The following is a 23,242-nucleotide window of genomic DNA, read 5'->3' on the forward strand; positions in this document are numbered from 1 at the left end:
ATAAATCATGTCAGTATCCATGACAACACAGCTGGGCTTAGATTCTGGTGCTTTAATGGGAGCATTTAAGGAAGGAAGTAAGGAAGGAAGAAAGGACGGAAGGAAGGAAGGAAGGAAGGACGGAAGGAAGGAAGGAAGGAAGGAAAGAAGAGAGGAAGGAAGGAAGAAAGGAAGAAAGGAAGGAATGACAGAAGGAAGGAAGAAAGGAAGGAAGGACAGAAGCAAGGAAGGGAAGGAAAGAAGGAAGGGAGGAAGGAAAGGAAGGGAGGACGGACAGAGGGAGGGAATGGAGGAAGGGAGGAAGGAAGGAGGGAAGGGAGGGAGGAAGGAGGGAAGGGAGGGAGGAAGGAAGTAGGGAGGGAGGAAAGAAGGGAGGAAGGAAGGAAGGAAGGAAGGAAGGAAAAGATGGAGGGAGGAAAGAGGGAAGGAAAGAAGGAAGTAGGGAGGGAGGAAGGTTGGAAGGAGGGAAGCAAGGAAGGAAGGAAGGAAGGAAGGACCGAAGGAAGGAAGGAAGGACGGACAGAAGGAAGGAAGGAAGGAAGGAAGGAAGGAAGGAAAGAAGGAGGGAACATTTACCCTAACAGATGAAAACATTGGTTAGAAAATTAGAAAAGTCATCAAATGTAATAAGTTACATTACTTTGATGAAGTCATTGAAATAGTTAAATTACTTATTACATTATAAACAGAGTAACTAGTAATCTGTAATCTATTACATTTCTAAACGCTGTGAATGGCAGATATAAGAGAGGAAAATGCAGTATGTGTTGTTGTCATGGTGATAATCAGCTAAAAAAACCTTCTTTAACCTTCGTGTCGTCCTCCCGGGTCAAATTGACCCCATCTGCTTTGACTGTTCCTTCCTTCCTTCCTTCCTCCTTTCCTCTTTTCCTTCCTTCTTCCTCCTTTCCTTCCCTCTTCCCCCCTTCCTTCCTTCCTTCCCTTTCTCCCTCCTTTCCTTCCCTCTTCCATCCTCCCTCCCTCCCTCCTTTCCTTCCCTCTTCCTCCCTTCCTCCCCTCTTCCTCCCTTCCTTCCTCTTTTACTTTCTCTCTCTCTCCCTCCCTTCTACCTTCCTTCCCTTTCTCCCTCCTTTCCTTCCCTCTTCCTTCCTTCCTTCCCTTTCTCCCTCCTTTCCTTCCCTCTTCCATCCTCCCTCCCTCCCTTCCTTTCCTTCCCTCTTCCTCCCTTCCTTCCTCTTTTACTTTCTCTCTCTCTCCCTCCCTTCTACCTTCCTTCCCTTTCTCCCTCCTTTCCTTCCCTCTTCCATCCTCCCTCCCTCCCTTGCTCCCTCCTTTCCTTCCCTCTTCCTCCCTTCCTTCCTCTTTTACTTTCTCTCTCTCTCCCTCCCTTCTACCTTCCTTCCTTCCTTCCTCTATCCTTTCCTTCCTCCATCCTTTCCTTCCTTCTTCCCTCCTCCAACCTTTCCTTCCCTCTTCCTCCCTTCCTTCCTTCCTTCCTTCCTTCCCTCCTTCTTTCCTTCCTTCTTCCTCCCTTCCTTCCTTGACTCGAGGACAACAGGAGGGTTAACTCACCAAGAAGACGATGTTGGTGTTTTGGTAGAGAGCTCGAGCCACACAGATCCTCTGTCTCTGACCTCCACTCAGGTTGATGCCCTGAAGCAAAGCAACACACCACGAGAACATATCAGCAGAAAAACATCCAATAAACATACTTAGAGTTTCTGTGCATGTGCTACAAATGATAAATAATCATAAATAAACAGTCAGTGATGAATTTAACATGTGACGTACTCGCTCTCCGATCTCAGTCTGGTCTCCAAAAGGCAGCAGGTCGATATCCAGCTGCAGAGAGCACGTGTCAATCACTGTCTTATACCTGAAAAACACAACATGGAGGGTCTCAGTGTGGAGTCAGACCACCATGAACAGCTTCAGTGGAGTCTGATGGAGGGATGAACATCATTCCTTTTCATTAGATACTCCCTCGTTTATCTTCTATAAACACACAACCTTTATTTAATCAGGTTTAATCTCATTGAGATCAAGATCTGCTGTACGAGAGAGGCTCGAGTACGACAGATAGAAAGAAAAACAAATGTAACAGAAGGACATGAAGCAGGGAAGGAAGGAAGGAAGGAAAGGAGGAAGGAAAGGAGGAAGGAAAGGAGGGAGGAAGGAAGGAAGGAAGGAAGGAAGGAAGGAAGGAAGGATGAAAGGAAGGAAGGAAGGCAGGAAGGAAGCAAAGACAAGAAGGAAGGAAAGAAAGGATGACAGGGAAGAAAGATGTATGGAAGGATGGAAGGAAGGAAGGAAGGAAGTAAGGACGGAAGGAAAAGGAGAAGAAGGAGGAGAAGGAGAAGGAAGATAAGACAGTAAGGAAGGAAAGAAGGAAGGAAGGAAGGAAAGAAAAGGACGAGAAGGAGGAGAAGGAACATAAGACAGTAAGGAAGGAAGGAAGGAAGGGAGGAAGGAAGGAAAGAAAAGGACGAGAAGGAGGAGAAGGAACATAAGACAGTAAGGAAGGAAGGAAGGAAGGAAGGAAGGGAGGAAAGAATAGGAGGAGAAGGAACATAAGACAGTAAGGAAGGAAAGAAGGAAGGAAGGAAGGAAGGGAGGAAGGAAAATAAGACAGAAAGGAAAGATGAAAGAAAAGGAAGAAGGAAGGATGAAAGGAAGGAAGACAGGAAGACAGGAAGGAAGGAAGGAAGGAAAAGAAGACAGGAAGGAAAGTGGGCCGTAACGGACCCCTTGGCGGCCCAGTTCTGGCCCACGTGCCTCATGTTTGACCCCCCCGACATAAAGCATTATGATGACATCACGTTACCTCTGCTTGTTGAACGGACTCCCGAACGTGATGTTTTCCTCCACCGTCGCGTTCAGCAGCCACGACTTCTGAGCAGCGTAGGCCACCGAGTATCTGTTCTTGCTTCATGAGGTGCATCATGGGAAACGGAGGCAAACGGAGATCGTGTTAGAACTACAGGTTACGTGTTCATAAAGCTTCAGAGAGCAGCGGTACTGATCACCGGGTCCCCCAAGAAGACCCCCCCAAAAAAAAGGCTGATTCCTTACAGAAATATAGTTTAACCCTTAAACAGGAAGCAGAGGAAAAGTAGACGTTTAATTATTCTTTACTTTTTACCTCATTTGTTCTCATGTGGGCCGGATTATTAAAAGAAGGAAGGAAGGAGGGAAGGAAGGAAGTAAAAGAAGACAGGAAGGAAAGAAGGAAGAAAGGAAAGAAAGGCAGTGAAAGATGTAAGATAGGGAAGAAGGAAGAAGAAAGAAAGGAAGACAGGAAAGTAAGATGGAAGGAATGAAGGAATGAAGGAAGGAAAAGAAGACAGGAAGGAAAGAGGGAAGAAATGGAAGGAAGGAAGGATAAAAGGGAGGAAGGAAAAGAAGACAGGAAGGAAAGAGGGAAGAAATGGAAGGAAGGAAGGATAAAAGGGAGGAAGGAAAAGAAGACAGGAAGGAAAGAGGGAAGAAATGGAAGGAAGGAAGGATAAAAGGGAGGAAGGAAAAGAAGACAGGAAGGAAAGAGGGAAGAAATGGAAGGAAGGAAGGATAAAAGGAAGGAAGGAAAAATGGAAGGAGGGAAGAAAGGAAGGAAAAAAGAAGACAGGAGAGAGGTAGAAGACAGGAAGGAAAGATGGAAAAAATGGAATAAGGAAGGATGGAAGGGAGGAAGGAAGGAAGGACGGACAGTAGAAAGGAAGGAAAGAAGGAAGGAATGAAAGAAGGAAGGAAGGAAGGAAGGAAGGAAGGAAGACAGGAGAGAAGATAGGAGAGAGGTAAGGAAGAAAGGAAGGAAAAGAAAACAGGAAGAAAGGAAGGAAAAGAAGACAGGAAGGGAAGTGGGCCAGATTGGACCCCTCGGCGGCCCTGTTCTGGCCCACGGGCCTCATGTTTAACCCTCCCTGGTATAAATAATAATTATCTGCCTGTTTAAAGGTTAATTTATGATATGAACACAAATCTTATCAATATAATGACGATAGTATCAAAAAAAGAGCACATGTTAAACTTGATATCTATATTTCTACACATCATTTTTAAATATCAGAGTAAATATGCTGCTGTATCTTCTCCTACTTCTTTCTCCTCCATCTATATATAAAATAATAAATCTATAAAATCTATATTTCATAAGATCAGTACTCCTGTTCTAGTGAGCTTTATGAATGCGGCGGCCAAACACACACAAGTAACAAAGAGAAGCTGTCAAACTCCACGGCAGCATGAGTGATGATATGAGAGAGAGAGAGAGAGAGACTCAGTTTATGGATCATGGTTCAGGTTAATGATGAGCTGCACGTCGTCAACGGCAACAACATCCATAATGATGATGATGACGTGAACACTGACACAGCAACACAACAGAAATAAATCAAATGAAAAACAACATCACCAAGGACGACTGCAACACTTAGCTGGGAGTCTGAACACTGAAGGACTAGAAATAGATTTAATTTGAAATATAATAATAATAATAAGAGTTTATAATAAATCTGTAATTTCTGCTGTCTGTCTGCTCGTTTCCATGACAAATGTAGTAACACAACTTTTAAACTTATTAGAGGGTTATTAAATGTATGGAAGGAAAGAAGGAAGGAAGGAAGGAAGGGCAAACGGAAGGAAGGAGGGAAGGAAGGAAGGAAGGAAGAAAAGGATGAAACAGAGGAAGGACAAATGGAAGGAAGGAAGGAAAAGAAAGAAGGAAGAGAGGAATGGAGAAGGAAGATATAAGTAAGAAAAGATGGAAGTAAGAAAGGGAAGGATAAAAGGGAGGAAGGACAAATGGGGAGAAGGAAGGAAGGAAGGAAGGAAGGACGGAAGGAAGGAAGGAAGGAAGGAAGATAAGATAAGACAGTAAGGAAAGATGGATGGATGGAAGGAAGGAAGGAAGGAGGGAAGGATAGAAGGAAGGAAGGAAGGAAGGAAGGAAGGAAAAGAAGAAGGAGAAAGATGAAAGGGAGGAAGGACAAATGGAAGGACGGAAGGAAGGAAGGAAGGAAGGAAGGAAGGAAGGAAGGAAGGAAGGAAGGAAGGAAGGAAAGAAGGAAGGAAGGAAGGAAGGAAGGAAGGAAGGAAGGAAAAGAAGATGGAGAAGATAAGACAGTAAGGAATGATGGAAGGAAGAAAAGAAGGAAGGAAGGGAGGGAGGGAGGGAGGGAGGAAGGAAGGAAGGAAGGAAGGAAGGAAGGAAGGAATAGAAGACAGGAAAGAAAGATGAAAAGAAATGAAAGATGAAAGAAATGAAAGAAGGTAAAGCAGTGTAAAGCACTTAAATTAAAATACTATGCATGAAAAGTGCTATAAATTAAAGTGTGATTAACTTTTTAATGTCATAAAGTTGTATTTTAGTCCTTCATTAGACACAATAACTGCTTATAAAAGCTTTAACCAGATATAAAAGCACACGTGTTTAATTTGAGGGAATTTAATTAAATTAGATTTAATGTCTATAAGCAGTGTAAATAAACAGTAAGGACTCCCAGCATGAACAACAAGCACAAACCACCGCAGCACCAGATACTGTAGCACAACACCAGCCATCACCTCCATGGAAGAAGACGAGGAGCAGAAGAGAGTACGCTTTAAAAAGGCTGATGCAGCTGTTTCTGAACACACACACACACACACACACACACACACACACACACACACACACACACACACACACACACACACACACACACACACACAGATATTAAAATGAAGACGAAGCCGCTGCAGCGCTACAACAGAAGCAGGACTTTGACCGTCAGACGTTTGAGGTTTTGTTGCATTTAATTGAAATAGAGACTCAATTAGCAGCTGCTCTGATTATTAATGAACCTTTTCCTTTTATTATATAATTGGCCGATCACATATATATCAGTATCAGTCTTTAAACCATCTGATTTATGTGCCAATTTATTTTTTTAAGCTATGCAAGTCCAATTTTATGCATTTTTGTCTTATCATTTTTCCTAATTCAACCTTAATACATGTTAAATTCCCACTGAAGTCATTTTTCATGCCTCCTTTACCAAGAAAAATGTGTGTTTAATGCATGTTTATATATATATTCTGATTATATTTCGATATTGGATGATAATATCAGTATCTGCCCCAAATATCCAGCATCAGTCAGGCTCTAACATTAACAAAATAACATGTAAAAGGCAGAAAAAAAGGCTGTTTGAAGTCTTAATTGTAGTTTAAACCCCCAAAAAGCAGCAAAATTTAAATTAATCTTTAAGTATATACAGCACTGTGCAAAAGTCTTAGGCCACTTAGGAGTTTTGTAGTTTTAATAAAGTTTTAATGACCATCCATGTTTATCTTTTGATCAGAAAATACAGGAAATATATACACAAAATATAAAAGAAAGACCTTGAATGAGAGACCAAATTGCTTCTACAGATAAAAGTCAGTATTTAGTGTGACCTTGTTTGGCACTAAGCACATTTTGAATTCTTTTAGGATAGCCTGTCATGAATTATTGAACACTTCTCAGGCCTTGTCTTTATATTTAGGCTGTCTTTTATTCATTTATCTGTCCAGTTGACGCCACACTGCCTCTACAATATTGCAGTTTGGACTCTGTGGAGGCCAGTTCATGACTTTTATCAGATGTTTTTTCTCTCTAAATATGATTTAACTGCATTAATAGTGTGAAATAGTACATAAAATAGTAGGACAATACATCTAAATCCATTCCATTTAGGTTAAATAGAGCCAGGTTCAAGTGTTTTCTTCAGTTTTTTAATACTGCATACACATTTCCTGTATTTCCTGATTGTATTCTAATAAAAGAGACTGAGAAATAATGATATATGGTCATTATATCATTGCTGAAACATTAAAGTCCGTGTAAAGTAAGAATAAATATGTGTTCTGAGTTTGACATACCACAGAAAAGTGTGTTGTTAACCACCCTGCCAAATTTGAATCATTAAAAAAATCGCCAAATATATGAAATTAGGCTTCAAAGTTGTGTAAAAATCAGCCTCTTTCTCTGCTCCCAAACGCTGTGGGGGGCGTGGCTGACGAGTCTGCTGAAACCCCGCCCCCTACCAAGTGCCACCTGTCAATCAAAGTCACCACCTCTACCAGAAACAGGGACGCTACGTCTGAGAGCTTTCTGCTGCTAACTCAGCTGCTAACTCGGCGGCTAACTCAGCGGCTAGCTCGGCGGCTAACTCAGCGGCTAACTCAGCAGCTAGCTCGGCGGCTAACTTGGTGGCTAGCTTGGCGACTAACTCCGCTAACTGGCTAACTGTAGACTGTAGTAGTAGTAGTTTGCCCTGAATGTATTCATACCTCTACAGCAGCAGGGGCGGGTTTATGTTAATCACTAAATCCTGAACACAGAAATGTTGAAACACAGTTTGTGAAGCCTAGCTCCACAATTCAAATCTAAATGGTTGAAATACTTTTTACACCTTTTTTAGAAATACATTTATGACCTATTTAATGTGTTTAGAAGAAAAATGTCTGAATTCACTTTACACAGTCTTTAAATGTAACAGTGGCCTCAGAGTTTTACACAGTACTGAATATAACACAATATATATGTGTGTGTGTTCATGAAGGACACAGCTGTATAAAACAGTACTTTCTTCTGAGAGCAGATGATGATGATGAATGAAGTTATAATCAGATGAGGATGAAGATGATGAGGAGGAAAGAGAGAGAGAGAGTGAATGACAGGGAGTAACGTCAGATCTGAAACAGGAAGCAGGAAACAGGAAGTAGAACCTTATACCTCCTGATGTCTTCGTCTGACTCCTCTGTCTCTGACCAACTGTCAAAGCCACCAGTCAGTGTGTTAGAAATAAGCCTACTGCAATAACAACCGTGTGTAACATACAGCATGTGCAAGCGGAAAAAATAGCCCACATAGGGGGGGAGAAAAAAAAAAAAAAAAAGGAAAAGAGAAAAGAAATAAAAACAAATTGAAAAAGAAAGACAGACGGAGTGTTTTTCATGAAGACATGATGTTGGCCTGCTAACTGTTTAATCACATTAACCTTCCCACCCAGAAAAGAAGAGCCATGCTGTAAGTGATGCAGTCATTGTCTGTCTGTGATAATTAGGTTTCTGTGGCTTCTTTGACAATGATGTCTAATATTTTGGGTGCACGAGGGTGTGTGTGTGAGTGTGTGTGTGTGTGTGTGTGTGTGTGTGTGTGTTTGTGTGTGTGTGTGATATTGATGGATTAAGTATATTCAGATGGCCCATGGGTATCAAACTTATTTTCATTCAAGTGCCACATACTGCCTAATTTAAACTCACGTGGGCCGGATTGTTAAAAAGCAGGAAGGAAGGAAGGAAGGAAGGAAGGAAGGAAGGAAGGAAGGAAAACAAGACTTGAAAGAAGGAAGGAAGGAAGGACAGATGGAAGGAAGAAAGGGAGGATAGAAGGAAGGAAGGAAGGAAGGAAGGAAGAAAGAAAAAGAAGACTTGGAAGGAAGGAAGGACAGATGGAAGGAAGGAAGGAAGGAAGGAAGGAAGGAAGGAAGGAAGGAAAAGAAGACAGAAAGGAAGGAAGGGAGGAATAAGGAAAGTGGGCTGGAGTGAACCCCTCGGCGGGCCGGTTCTGGCCCACGGGCCGCATGTTTGACATCCCTGCCCTATACTAAAGGTTTGCGAGTGTAAAAACGTGCAAACTTTACATCACCTGCAAAAAATGTGCAAGCTGATCTACTAATGTGTTAGTTGTTGTAGCCATGGCAACACGCTTAAATAATATAGGTGAATTAAGACTATACTACAAGACTATAATAATCCAGAAGGTTAATTCTAGCTATAACAGAACTAGATATAATAAAAATTAAGTAAATAGTAGGACTTTGTGCAGATATATATAAGTTTATTTATATACCTTTTTAATCTGGGTTTCAATTTAACTTTATTTGGTAAAAAATAAACTAATACATCTCATACTCTGAGCTCTTATTTTGAAGCACTTTAAATGTTAATCTCTCATTTGCACTGTAGGTTGTTTTTTTTAAATAATTTTAAAGCAAGTCATTATTTTATGCTCTATTTTAGTCTATTTTTTTGTTTTCTTGCTCTCTTTTTCTTTTTTCTTTACTGTTTTTTTTTACTTGGTTTTCTTGTTTTTAAATGGTATGTTTTTAATATTTCCAATTCTTACTGTGTAATGTAAAAAGCACATTGACATGTACTATTATGCACTCTATAAATAAAGCTGAAGTGCATCATAATTTTCTCTACTTTTTACTTTCACTTCAACATTTCCTCCAAATAAACCATACAAACTGAACAACCTGCAAAGTAAACATCACTTTTTATTACTTCCTCCTTTATGTGACACTGCTTTAATTTCTTGGGGTTATAAATCAAAGTGATAAGTTTAAAAATAATGTGTTAATATTAATAATATATGGTTGGTTTTTATACTGTCATCACTTACTGGCTCAACTTCTGGGTGTATTTATGACTTATTTGCATAAAGAAACACAAAAAAGTAGCAAAAAAAAATCATCTAATCAATCATCTTCTGTGTTTTAAGTCTCTGAAATTACCCTAAAAACTCATTAATACAATAAAATGTGAGTTTATGACACTTTCCATCTGTTCAGGGTGTTTTTTGCTGTATTTTACTGTTGGCAATAAAAGGCGCTGACGTCACTTAAACTTCAGAAACTTTTAAGACAAATGAGTTTAAACGGCTAAAAATAAAATAAAACTTTTTCCATTGTGCGTAAAATGATGAATTATGTTTCGGGAAAGGACAGAGCAGAGAGAGAAAGTACCTGAAGTTCCCATCGTAGACCCTCTCACAATCAGGCGGCCTGATGTAGCAAGAAGGCAGGAGGTAAAGAGACAGAAACACACACACACACACACACACACACACACACAGGCAAATGTATATCCATGTATATGTGCATTTATATTAAGAGAGAAACCCAGTTCTGCACTTATACATATACACTGAAACACATGTAAGACAAAGGTTAGTGTGCAGCCGTCATCGTCTCATGATACTGATCTGCATCTTTAGTCTGTAGTTAACCCTCCTGCTGTCCTCGAGTCAAGGAAGGAAGGGAGGGGGGAAGAAGGAAGGAAAGGAGGGAGGGAAGGAAGGAGGGAGGGAGGGAAGGAAGGAGGGAGGGAGGAAGGATGGAGGGAGGGAAAGGAGGGAGGAAGGAGGGAGGGAGGAAGGAAAGGAAGGAGGGAGGGATGAAGGAAAGGAGGAAGGAAAGGAGGGAAGAAGGAAGGAAAGGAGGGAGGAAGGAGGGAAGGAAGCGAGGAGGGAGGAAGGAAAGAGAGAAGGAGGGAAGGAAGGAGGCAGGGAAGAAGGAAAGAAGGGAGGAAGGAGGGAGGGAGAGAAGAAGGAAGGAAAGGAGGGAAGGGAAGGAGGGAGGAAGAAAGGACGGAGAAAATAAAGAGAGAAGGAGGGAAGGAAGGAAAGGAGGGAGGAAGGAAAGAGAGAAGGAGGGAAGGAAGGAGGGAGGGAGGAAGGAAAGGAAGGAGGGAGGGAAGAAGGAAGGAAAGGAGGGAAGGGAAGGAGGGAGGAAAGAAAGAGAGGAGGGAGGAAGGAAAGAAAGAGAGAAGGAGGGAAGGAAGGAGGGAGGGAAGAAGGAAAGGAGGGAGGAAAGAAGGAAGGAAAGAAGGAACAGTCAAAACGGACGGGGTCAATTTGACCCGGGAGGACGACACGAGGGTTAAAGTGAAAGTAGCAGAAAGACGCTCTGTTAGATTATAACACATCTAACTCTTACAGTTGGATGTCATAGCAACACGGCAGCATCCACTATAAGCATTAATATGACCTATAACATGTTTATGATCATCAGAATAACATTAAGTTACATTTTAAAAGCTTTATAAGACCTGAAAATATTCTTATAGATGAAAAAACTGTGTAAAGCTATCGTCTAACAAGCTACTCAGCTAATTAAAAATGGGAAAGTTGCATCTTTGGAGCAAAATGTTCCACTCGTGTGCTGTAATATCTTTAACTCAGGGGGTCAAACATGAGGCCAGTGGGCCAGAACCGGCCCCCCGAGGGGTTCAATCTGGCCTGCTTTCTTTCCTGTCTTCTTTTCCTTCCTTCCATCTGTCCTTCCTTCCTTCCTTCCTTCTTTCCTTCCATCTGTCCTTCTTTCCTTCCTTCCTCCCTTCCTCTTTTCCTTTCTCCTTCCCTCCTACCTTCCTTCCATCTTTCTTTCGCGTCTTCTTTTCCTTCCTTCCTTCTTTCCTTCCATCTGTCCTTCTTCCTTCCTTCCTCCCTTCCTCTTTTCCTTTCTCCCTCCCTCCTACCTTCCTTCCTTCCATCTTTCTTTTGTGTCTTCTTTTCCTTCCTTCCTGTCTTATTTCCCATCCTTCCTTCCTTCTTATCTTCTCTTCTCTTCCTTTCTTCCATCTTTCCTTCCTGTCTTCTTTCCTTTCCTTCCTTCCTTCCATCTTTCCTTACTCTTATCATCCTTCTCCTCCTTCTTTTACTTTAGACCTATAAATCTTATACATTAGGCCCCCTGATGAAAGTTTTGACTTTTATAGTTAACATCAAAACTAATACTGACTCCACTAAAACTATGCTGGCTCTGGTATGGCTATATTCTGGCTAATCTACCAGAAATGTAACTTTAATGTGTAAATTCATTGATTTTAACAATGCAACCATGACAGATATGTTCTTAACCAACACAAATGGTTGATTTCTCCTCCTCAGATAGTCCACAACAGTGTTATAAACCGATTGTCTTCTTATAAATGGATTAAAAGACATAAACTAAATACATAGACCTGCCTTTCCACTGCAGCATTTAATGGAAAATGGAAAAATCCAATGTAATGTGTCAAATTCAACAATATAGATATTAGATGTGTCATTGTTATCCACTTAATTTATCCTCATTGTGATTTTGTTATGTCTCTATTAATCCAATGTCTTAAACGAGGTGTAATTTGGGCGTTTTTGTGTTCAGTATTATTAAATATCCCCACTTCTTATTGAACCAGCTGTTACATTCATCACAGTGAGAACACTTTCCTTTCAAGTGCCATGAAATATGACTGTGACTGATTTTTTTTTTTTTTTTTTTTTTTTACAATTGAAAGGTTTTTTTCCGTGTGAGAGCTAATTGATTAAATAAGTCAAACATCATTTAATTGTGTTAAAAGCATCAGAGCAGAAAATCAAATCATACTGAAATGTGTTCTTGGGTACTTGACGATAATGGACGCATCATTTGTTCCTGTCAGTGTGTATTTTTCAAGCTGTGAATAAACACATTAATATTAACATCATACTCTACACTGTTTATAAATCTGACAATGACTGAAAAATACCAAAAATTCGTAATGTGTATAATCAAATATGGCAGGTGTGGTAAAGTATTTCCTCTTAAACATCAAATTAAAGCATAAAAAACAATAAAATAAAACTATAAAATAGACTTTTCTTCTTGAAATTAGTTGAAATATATGTTTTAGTTTGTAGATACCTTGCTTGTGACATTTGAAAATGAAGAAAAAGAGACAAAAAAGTGGCACAAAGAGAAGGAAAAGATATGAAAAGCTGACTGAAAACATAAATAATGCAACTGAATATTGAAGAAGTAAAGTCTGCTCTCATATTCAGAGACAAATGAACAGCTTTGACTTCCATTGTGTATTAATAGATGTGATTAGCATCAGAATGACTCACAACAAAGAAGAAGAAGCATCACAGAGCAATTTATAAGACTTTAAAAAGCTCTGAAATCGACAGGGGCCCTAAAACCAATATTGGAACATTAGTTAATTGTTTAAAACTTATATTCAATTAACAGATATTAATTAAATATTTTACTTACAATATACTCATTAAACTAACACTTTATTTTCTTATTTCTGGCAAAAATCAACCATCCAAAGCTTCTATATTGCCCAAACACCCCCGTTTATTCACATGGAATGGTTCAGTCCTGTCTCCTATTGTCAGTAGATATTGTACAGTTAGTATTGGACTATTAGAGATTGCTTCACATGCTTATCTCCCATTTCTTTCTTTCTCTTTCACTCCGGTACCGGTTCCATGATTGTAAAAAACACATATTTTTATCATGTATGTGCAGTGTACATACAATATGATGATTTGGATTATATGCATACACCAGATTTTGTTTAAAGTAAAAGGATGGGGATGTTTTGATTATTTAATAATAAATATATTTAATTTTACCACACTTTTCATTCATAGAGAATTCATAGGCTTCATGATTTCTGGTTTAAAACTAAATCTATTTAACTCATTTAACTTTTTTGGGCAATCTTTACCACTTGTATGAGGTATGTAATGCACAGACAGACCATCAGATTGCATTATGGTTGCTATAGATACAGGTTGTTCTATGGTTGCTATAGATACAGGTTGTTCTATGGTTGCTATAGATACAGGTTGTTCTATGGTTGCTATAGATACGGATTGTGTTATGGTTGCTATAGATACACACTGTGTTATGGTTGCTATAGATACAGGTTGTTCTGTGGTTGCTATAGATACAGATTGTGTAATGGTTGCTATAGATACAGATTGTGTTATGGTTGCTATAGATTTTTTTTTTTTGTTATATAATGTTACATGTAGTGTTGTAAATTGTCTTACTCGCTCCAGTGGACTCTTCCGTCGATGGTCTGCATCTCGCCCAGCATGGCCAGCAGCAGCGACGATTTCCCACAACCCACCTGGCCCACGATCATCGTCAGCTGACCTGAACAGAAATTTGGGGTCAGATTGAGTTGTATATATCTAAGGCTGATACAGTATATTAAAGGGGAGTCATTTATCTTTTATCAGTGGGTAGCACACCTAAGCACATTACAAAAAAAGATGTATGACATGAAATAATGACAATTATCAGCATTTATAAATACTACATACATGCAACAACTTGTGACAATTTGTGTGAAAAGTACTAAACACTAAATTATGAGACCGTAAAAGTGAAGTCAAAGGTAAGAAATGGTCGAGTAACCTTTTTCTACATTTGCTCCAACAACAAAACCCCCATTCAAACTTATTCAAAATAAACTCAAACAGCTGAAGTTCAAACTAAATTGACTCTTAAAAGCCACAAAAACTTCTAACTCTGTCCCTCCAATGACTCCCATTTACTCCTTTAGCCCCTAAACGTAACCACCAAATCAACCCTGAACCCGACCCCGACCCCGAACCCGACCCTACTCCGTGTTAAACTCTGTGACTTTAAACAGAACCTCCGAACGTCTCACACACACTCGGACTTTTTTAATCACTCTGCACAACTTTACACCAGCAGCTGGCAGAAAACTACAAATCCTGTTTGTCTTAGTAGTAGCACGACCGAGTCACTTCCCCCGGGGGAAAGCTGCAAGTGTGTGAGTGTGTGTGTGTGTGTGAGTGTGAGTGTGTGTGTGTGATATCCTCCACGCTCCCATTTGTTGGCAGCCTCCTGAACACGACTCGACCTCCTGACACTCGTTGCTTCAGTGACATCGCCTAAGCATCGCTGTAATACTCTTACGGCACGTCGACATGCTTCATTCACATTTTATGAGTAATCTCTGAGAGCGTGAGAATGAGTCGGACTTTTTTTTTTCTTTTTAAAGGCCACTGACTGAAAAATAGAAGAAGTCAAGATAGTAACTTTCCAAATCAGACATACTGCATCACTGTCAGACCTCCTTTGAGTAGTCAACCTTTCCCCCAAATGTGGAAGAAAACTACCAACTGCACTAAAAGTAGCTCAAGATATGAAGGTTTATAACCCTCCTGTTGTCCTCAAGCCAAGGAAGGAAGGGAAGGGAGGAAGAAAGGATGGAAGGGAGGAAGAAGGAAGGAAAAGAGGGAGGAAGGAAGGAAGGAAGGAAGGAGGAAGGAAGGGAGGAAATGAAAGGAAAGAAGGTGGGAAGGAAGGAAGGAAGGAGGGAAGGCAGGAGGGAGGGAGGAAAGAAGAAATGAAGGAAGGAGGAAGGAGGGAGGGAGAAAGGAAAAGAGGAAGGGAGGAAATGGGGAGGAAAGAAGGACAGCGGAAAGAAGGAAGGTAATGAGGAGGAAAGAAGGACGGGGGAAGGAAGGATGGAAAGAAGGAAGGAGGAAGGAAGGACAGGAAAGAAGGAAGGTAATGGGGAGGAAAGAAGGAAGGGGGGAAGGAAGGAAGGAATGAAGGAATGAAGGAAGGAAGGAAGGAAGGAAGGGAGGAAAGAGAGAGGAAGGAAAGAAAGAGAGAAGGAGGGAGGGAGGAAAGACAGATGGAATGAAGGAAGGAAGGAAGAAAAGAAGGAACAGTCAAAACAGACGGGGTCAATTTGACCCGGGAAGACAACACAAAGGTTAGAGATATGCAACCTTTGCTGCCATGGCAACAGTGAACACCACGATCAATTGACATGAGCAAGATTAAGTCCATTGGAGTTTCTACTGTAAATGTCGGTTTCGATTATTTTTCGAGTTATTGCCGAGCCCTATCCAAACTATTACGTCTGTTATTACCCCCGTTCTCTGGAACAACCTCATCTCCTCGTCATCAAGAAACCCAAACCACCAAATGATGTCCTATAAACTCCTCCACAGGGCTTATATCTCTCCCAGAAGGCTTTCACCAAATGACCAGAGGAGACCCCTACTGTTCACCATTGGCACATTTATTACTCACATGGTTTGGGGATTGCTACAGAGGTTAAAGGTTTTTGGGAAAATGTTTTTTACTGTTCTCTGGATCCTTGTTGCTCCAGTCCAAACAGGTTTCTCAGCACATCGTCCAACTAGTGACATGTTGCTTAAATCAGGTGACGGACGGCAGACTTCCAGAGAACAAAAGAGAGACTGGACGACATTGATTCATCTGCAGCTTTTAATGACGCTACCTAACGTTTCAACACTAGTATGTCTACATCAGAGCCAAATTCAACTTTAAAGACGGTAAATTAATCATTTGTCCTCCACTCCTCTTTTTGTTCCCTGGAAGACTTCTTACCCCTCCATAATACCTCAGTGGTGTTCACTGTTGCCATGGCAGCAAAGGTTGCATATCTTTAACCATTGTGTCGTCCTCCCGTCTGTTTTGACTGTTCCTTCTTTCCTTCCTTCCTCCCTTCTTTCCTTCCTTCCTCCCTTCTTCCTTCTTTCTTTCCCTCCTTCCTTCCTTCCTTCTTCCCTTCCTCCCTTCCTCCTTCTTTCTTCCCCTCCTTCCCTTCCTTCCTTCCTTCCCTTCCTTCCTCCTTCTTTCTTCCCTCCCTCCTTCCTTCTTCCCTTCCTTCCTTCCTCCTTCTTTCTTCCCTCCTTCCTTCCTTCTTCTTTCTTTCCCTCCTTTCTTCCTTCCTTCCTTCCTTCCTCCCTTCCTCCTTCTTTCTTTCCCTCTCTTCCCTCCTTCCTTCCTTCTTCCCTTCCTCCCTTCCTCCCCATTACCTTCCTAATGACACTAACAGACTAACCTAACGTTTCATGTCTACATCAGAGCCAAATTCAACTTTAAAGACGGTAAATTAATCATTTGTCCTCCAGTCCTCTTTTTGTTCCCTGGAAGACTTCTTACCCCTCGATAATACCTCAGTGGTGTTCACTGTTGCCATGGCAGCAAAGGTTGCATATCTTTAACCTTTGTGTTGTCCTCCCGGGTCAAATTGACCCAGTCTGTTTTGACTGTTCTTTCTTTCCTTCCTTCCTTCCTTCTTTCCTTCCTCCCTTCCTCCTTCTTTCTTTCCATCATTCCCTCCTTCCTTCCTTCTTCCCTCCCTTCCTTCCTTCCTTCCTTCCTCCTTCTTTCTTTAACTCCTTCCTTCCTTCCCTTCCTTCCTTCCTCCCTCCTTCTTTCTTTCCCTCCTTCCTTCCTCCTTCCTTCTTTAACTCCTTCCTTCCTTCCTCCCTCCCTCCTTCTTTCTTTCCCTTCCTTCCTTCCTCCTTCCTTCCCTTCCTTCCTTCCTCCTTCTTTCTTCCCTCCCTCCTTCCTTCTTCCCTTCCTTCCTTCCTCCTTCTTTCTTCCCCTCCTTCCCTTCTTCCCTTCCTCCTTCTTTCTTCCCTCCTTCCTTCCTTTCCTTCTTCCCTCCTTCTTTCTTTCCCTTCCTCCTTCCTTCTTCTTTCTTTCCCTCCTTCCTTCCTTCCTTCCTTCCTTCCTTTTTCCCTTCCTTCCTACCTCCTCCCTTCTTCCTTCCTTCCTTCCGTCCTTCTTCCCTTCCTCCCTTCCTCCCCATTACCTTCCTAATGACGCTAACAGACTAACCTAACGTTTCATGTCTACATCAGAGCCAAATTCAACTTTAAAGACGGTAAATTAATCATTTGTCCTCCAGTCCTCTTTTTGTTCCCTGGAAGACTTCTTACCCCTCGATAATACCTCAGTGGTGTTCACTGTTGCCATGGCAGCAAAGGTTGCATATCTTTAACCTTTGTGTTGTCCTCCCGGGTCAAATTGACCCAGTCTGTTTTGACTGTTCTTTCTTTCCTTCCTTCCTTCCTTCTTTCCCTTCCTCCCTTCCTCCTTCTTTCTTTCCATCATTCCCTCCTTCCTTCCTTCTTCCCTCCCTTCCTTCCTTCCTTCCTTCCTCCTTCTTTCTTTAACTCCTTCCTTCCTTCCCTTCCTTCCTTCCTCCCTCCTTCTTTCTTTCCCTCCTTCCTTCCTCCTTCCTTCTTTAACTCCTTCCTTCCTTCCTCCCTCCCTCCTTCTTTCTTTCCCTTCCTTCCTTCCTCCTTCCTTCCCTTCCTTCCTTCCTCCTTCTTTCTTCCCTCCCTCCTTCCTTCTTCCCTTCCTTCCTTCCTCCTTCTTTCTTCCCCTCCTTCCCTTCTTCCCTTCCTCCTTCTTTCTTCCCTCCTTCCTTCCTTTCCTTCTTCCCTCCTTCTTTCTTTCCCTTCCTCCTTCCTTCTTCTTTCTTTCCCTCCTTCCTTCCTTCCTTCCTTCCTTCCTTTTTCCCTTCCTTCCTACCTCCTCCCTTCTTCCTTCCTTCCTTCCGTCCTTCTTCCCTTCCTCCTTCCTCCCCATTACCTTCCTAATGACGCTAACAGACTAACCTAACGTTTCATGTCTACATCAGAGCCAAATTCAACTTTAAAGACGGTAGATGAATCATTTGTCCTCCAGTCCTCTTTTTGTTCCCTGGAAGACTTCTTACCCCTCGATGATACCTCAGTGCTTGAGTAAACCGCCATATACGTCATTGATTAAACCATGGTTCCTGTCATACAGAGAGAGTGCCCAACCAGAGTTCTACTGTACATGATTAAAACATTACTAGCTGGGTAATGATGCAGGTTCCTTGTAACTGGTGGTCATTTTTTATATTATTGCTTCATTTCTGGTTTTTCGGAAGTTGCAGATGATCGTTACTCTGACGGGTCTAAATTCAGATTTAGCTGAAGCCCACTGCGTCTCCACAACGGACTCCACAGTGACTCATGCTTTGTCACGTCCCTGTGGTATCTCATGCAGACACAGAAGTATTTGACAACCATGGGAAGAGAACGGCTCGGTTTCAGTCGACCTTTAACCATAGACTGTATAAAAGAAATGGACGTAACATCCGTGACGTCACCCATTGGTTTGTGGACTGCTGCTCGGAAGCCAATAGTATCGAATCTAGGCAGCGCCATCTTGAAAATTTCAGGTGCATGCTGGGAAAAAATTAACACGGATTCTACTTATATGGGCATGAGGCAGAGCCATGGGTTGAGCGGGGAGGTTGCTATGGTTGCGATGGCTGGATCTCGAGGACATTGGTCAATCAACCTGTCAATCAGGACGTAGCCACGCCCTAATGTATACCCTGCTTTATCGTCACATATAAAATCAGGGAGGCCAAAATGTCCCAAATGAACGTCATACTGCATTGAAGAAGGCTTTAAACTAGCGATTGAGACCATAAACACATTTTGAAAACGTTTACTGAGGTTAGAAATCAAGTGAGAAGTTGGTGAATTCTCCATTGCAGTGTTTCCCACACATAGACTAATTCGTGGCGGTGCGCCACAGATTCAACACCGGCCGCCACATATTGCGTTTCGTTATTAATTTTTTTTTTTAACGCTAATTAAAAAATACGCATCGTATTCGTTAAGCTGCATTTCGTTTTTCCTTTCTCTGCTCTCCCTGCGTCTCTCTGTCACTCACGCGTCTCTCTCACATAGCTCACCGCGTGTGTCTCCATCAGCGAGATCTACCCCCCCCCGGTTTACCGAAATCGACCAACCAACCAACCACCCCCCCCCCCCCCGTCGGTCGCCGGACTACCACCACACATTGCCTTCAGATCTGTGGGAAACACTGCATTGACTTGTATAGAGACGGTCGCCCCCTGGTGGCCTTTTGATAGAATGCAGCTCTAAGTTACTTCCACGTTGGCCTCATTTCAGAGGACCAGAACTCCCCGCCTGCCTTTAACCTCTAACGTTTGTCCTTTACCGTGAAGTAAGATTTCAGTGGTGTGAGAGTTTTAGTGATGACAGATTGGGAATATTGGGGATATTTCGGTTTACTTGGAATGTCCTCGAGATCCAGCCCTCGCAACCATAGCAACCTCCCCGCTCCGCCCATGGCCCCGCCTCATGCCCATATAAGTAGAATCCGTGTTTTATTTTTCCCAGCATGCACCTGAAATGTTCAAGATGGCGCTGCCTAGATTCGAAACTATTAGCTTCCGAGCAGCAGTCCACAAACCAATGGGTGACGTCACGGATGTTACGTCCATTTCTTTTATACAGTCTATGGTCCCAACGCCTCCTAAGATGCATCTTTAAACCAAGATTGAGTTTTCATTCAGTCTACAACCTCAAACTTGATCTTTTTTTGTCGAGGTGTGCAGATATTTTGTTAGATTCAAAGAGAAGAACGTGTGTGATCATGGGTATTTAAACAATTCTGATTTTCCAATAAGCTTATTTTTGTAGTTGAAGCTTCAAAGACTACAACTACAGCACTATTCATATCTTCAAATAAAGAAATATTGGATAAATTAAGCCCACTGTACTTGTTGGGATGCGGATGGTTGATGTCGGACAGCGTCGACAGGTTGCTTCCCCAGGTGAAGAATCCATTGCTCACCTGAACAGAAACAGAAAATAAAGAAAAAAATCAGTACAAAAGAGTCATTTATTTTTATGCTTGGTTTTTCGGGGGAATTTTTGTCTGATTTTCTGATTGATTTTTTTCTTTTCTGTTTTTCGGGCTAATTTATTTCCTGAGTTTAGAGGAGCATTCAAAACATTGGACACATTGACTCTTTATTGAGAGCTCGATGTAATGGAAGCAAACATGACCTAACCCTTGTTTAGTTTAATCAAGTTTTACTTTGATCTGAGTTTAAGACACTGGCGAGATTGTCACTGGGAGATCATCCTGTCTTTAAGTCATATAGATGATATATTACTATTATTATATATCTTTCTCCATCTTTGCCTTTTCTCTCTGTAATTGCAAATATTGGTCAAAAGACAAAGTCTCACCAAAAAGCTTAGAAACTGGGCATATGTGCGGAGCAGGAGTCACCATAGATGGAAGTCACTTGCAGGTTGAATGTTCTCGCGAGATTTCGAAGTATCTTGATAATTCAGAGAAAAAAATTACCCCGAAAAACTTGAAAAATTACTCCAAAAAACAGGGAAAAAAATAACCAGAAAAACAGGAAAAACGGTTTAGTCAGAAAAACAGAAATAATTACCTCGAAAAACAGACCAAAAAATAAATTACTCAGAAAAACCGGATTTTTTTTTTTTTTTTTTTTAGGAAGGAAGGAAGAAAGGTAGAAAAGAAGGAAGGAAGGAAGGAAGAAAGGAAGAAAGGAAGGGAGGAAGGAAGGTAGGACTGAAGGAGGGAAGGAAGGAAAGAAAGAATGAAAGAAAGGAGGGAAGGAAGGAAGGAAGGAAGGAAGGAAGGAAGGAAGGAGGAAGGAAGGAAGAAAGGGAGAAAGAAAGGAGGGAAGGAAAGGAAGGAGAGAAGGAAGGAAGAAAAAAAATAGTCAGAAAAACAGGAGAGAAAAAATGACTCCGAAAAACAGACCAAAAAATAAATTACTCAGAAAAACCGGATTTTTTTTTTTATTCTTTACAAACGATCATAGAAGAAGTTTAAATCTATCTTTGCTGAGCAGTAAAAGAACTTTTTTTATATAACACATGACTACGTGCTGTTTTCTTGTCATGTGTCGACCTACGAGAGTAACACATGACCCAGAGTTTAAGAAACCCTAAACTGTGAGTTCATTAACCCTCCTGTTGTGCTCCCGGGTCAAATTGACCCTATCTCATTTGACTGTTCCTTCCTTCCTTCCTTCCTTCCTTCCTTCCTTCCTTCCTCATTCCGTCTTTCCTCTCCTTACTTACTTCCTTCGTTACTTCCTTTCTTCCTTCCTCCTTTTTTCTCACTTCCTTCCTCTTTCCTCCCTTCCTTCCTTCCTCCCTCTTTTCCTATTTTCCTCCCTTCCTTCTTTCCTCCTTTCCTCCCTTCCTTTGTTCCTTCCTCATTTCCTTCTTTCCCCACTTCCTTCCTCTTTCCTCCCTTCCTTCGTTCCCTCCTCATTTTGTTCGTTCCTTCCTTTCTTCCTTCCTTCCTTCCTTCCTTGAACTGAGCACAACAGGAGGGTTAAAGTGAGTGCTGCTCAGTCATAACTGCACATTACACAAGCAGGAGGAACACATGCTGCGCTCATGCTATGTGGGTCTCCAAACCTTCAAAAAAAAAAAAAAAAAAAACCCTAAAGCGATGCATTTCTCTGGAGAGTTCATCCCAACACAAAACGCTGACAGATAAAAATGTCATTACACAAGAGAGAGACAGCTGCTGTAGCTCATTTATTTTCTTTCTGAAATCGTCCAAGAACACGTGATCATGTGTGTGTGTTTCTGAGCAGAGGCAAAGAAGAGGAAGAAGGAAGAGGAGCAAGGAAGAATAGAAGGAAGGAAGGAAGAAAGGGAGAAAAGAAGGAAGGAAGGAAGGAAGAAAGGAAGGAAGGAAGGGAGGAAAAATGAGAGAAGAAAGGGAGGATGGAGGAAATTAGGAAAGAAGGAATGAAGGAAAGGAGGGAGGAATGAGGGAAGGAAAGATGGAAGGAAGGAAGGTAGGAAGGAAGGAGGGAAGGAAGGAAGGCAAGGAGGAAGGAAGGAAGGAAGGGCGGAAAGAAAGGAGGGGAAGGAAGGGAGAAAAGAAGGAAGGAAGGAAGGAAGGAAGAAAGGGAGAAAAGAAGGAAGGAAGAAAGGAAGGACAGCTGCTGTAGCTCATTTATTTTCTTTCTGAAGTCGTCCAAGAACACGTGCTCATGTGTGGGTTTCTGAGCAGAGGCAAAGATGAAGAAGGAAGAGGAGCAAGGAAGGATAGAAGGAAGGAAGGAAGGGAGGAAAGAAGGAAGGAAGGGAGAAAAGAAGGAAGGAAGGAAGGAAGAAAGGAAGGACAGCTGCTGTAGCTGCTCATGTGTGGAGGACAGAAGAAAGAAGGAAGGAGGGACTGAGCGAGAAAGGAAAAGAGGACGGGAGGAAGAGGGTTAGGGTTAGGGTTAGGGTTAGGGAAGGAAAGAAGGACAGAGAAAAAGAAGGAAGAGAGGAAGGTAGGGGGAAGGAAAGAAAGAGATGGAGGGAGGGAAGAAAGAAGGAAGGAAGGGAGGAAGGGAGAAACGAAGGAAGGAAGGAAGGAAGGAAGGGAGGAAAAAGGAGAGAAGAAAGGGAGGATGGAGGAAATTAGGAAAGAAGGAATGAAGGAAAGGAGGGAGGAATGAGGGAAGGAATGAGGGAAAGAAGAAAGGAAGGAAAGATGGAAGGAAGGAAGGTAGGAAGGAAGGAGGGAAGGAAGGAAGACAGGGAGAAAAGAAGGAAGGAAGGAAGGAAAGAAAGAATGAAAGGAAGGAAGGGAGGAAGGAAGGAAGGAAAGGAAAGGAAGGAAGGAAGGAAGGAAGGAAGGACAGAAGGAAGGAAGAAAGGGAGGAAAGAAGGAAGGGAGGAAGGAAGAAAGGGAGAAAAGAAGGAAGGAAGGACAGCTGCTGTAGCTCATTTATGTGTGTGTTTCTGAGCAGAGGCAAAGATGAAGAGTAGTTAAATATCTCTTTGTTCATTTTTTAAAAATATGGGATATGACTACAACTAGAAAAACCTTTTAAACCTCCTGTTGGAGGAAGGAAGGGAGGAAGGGAGGAAGAAGGAAGGAAAGGAAGGAATGAAGGACAGAGGAAAGAAGGAATGAAGGAAGGAGGGAGGGAAGGAAGGAAAGAAGGAAGGACAGAGAAAAATGAGGAAGTTAGGGGGGAGGAAGGAAAGAGAGAAAGAGGGAGGGAGGAAGAAAGGGGAATGGAGGTAGGAAAGAAGAAGGAAAGGAAGGAATGA

The 23,242-nt window shown here is 41.8% G+C and overlaps 1 protein-coding gene across 1 annotated transcript in view; it reads right to left on the reverse strand.

Annotated features, from left to right (window-relative positions):
- The window catches only part of abcc9 (ATP-binding cassette, sub-family C (CFTR/MRP), member 9), a 100,391-nt gene that overhangs the window by 42,983 nt on the left and 34,166 nt on the right, over positions 1 to 23,242 (reverse strand). Inside the window, 7 exon segments of the mRNA XM_053343966.1 lie at positions 1,534 to 1,614; positions 1,753 to 1,837; positions 2,786 to 2,887; positions 7,718 to 7,756; positions 13,577 to 13,682; positions 19,906 to 19,921; positions 19,923 to 19,979. Of these exon segments, the coding sequence (XP_053199941.1) occupies positions 1,534 to 1,614; positions 1,753 to 1,837; positions 2,786 to 2,887; positions 7,718 to 7,756; positions 13,577 to 13,682; positions 19,906 to 19,921; positions 19,923 to 19,979 (486 nt within the window).

The sequence above is a fragment of the Scomber japonicus genome, chromosome 23 (assembly GCF_027409825.1).
Source record: "Scomber japonicus isolate fScoJap1 chromosome 23, fScoJap1.pri, whole genome shotgun sequence".
NCBI lineage: Eukaryota > Metazoa > Chordata > Actinopteri > Scombriformes > Scombridae > Scomber > Scomber japonicus.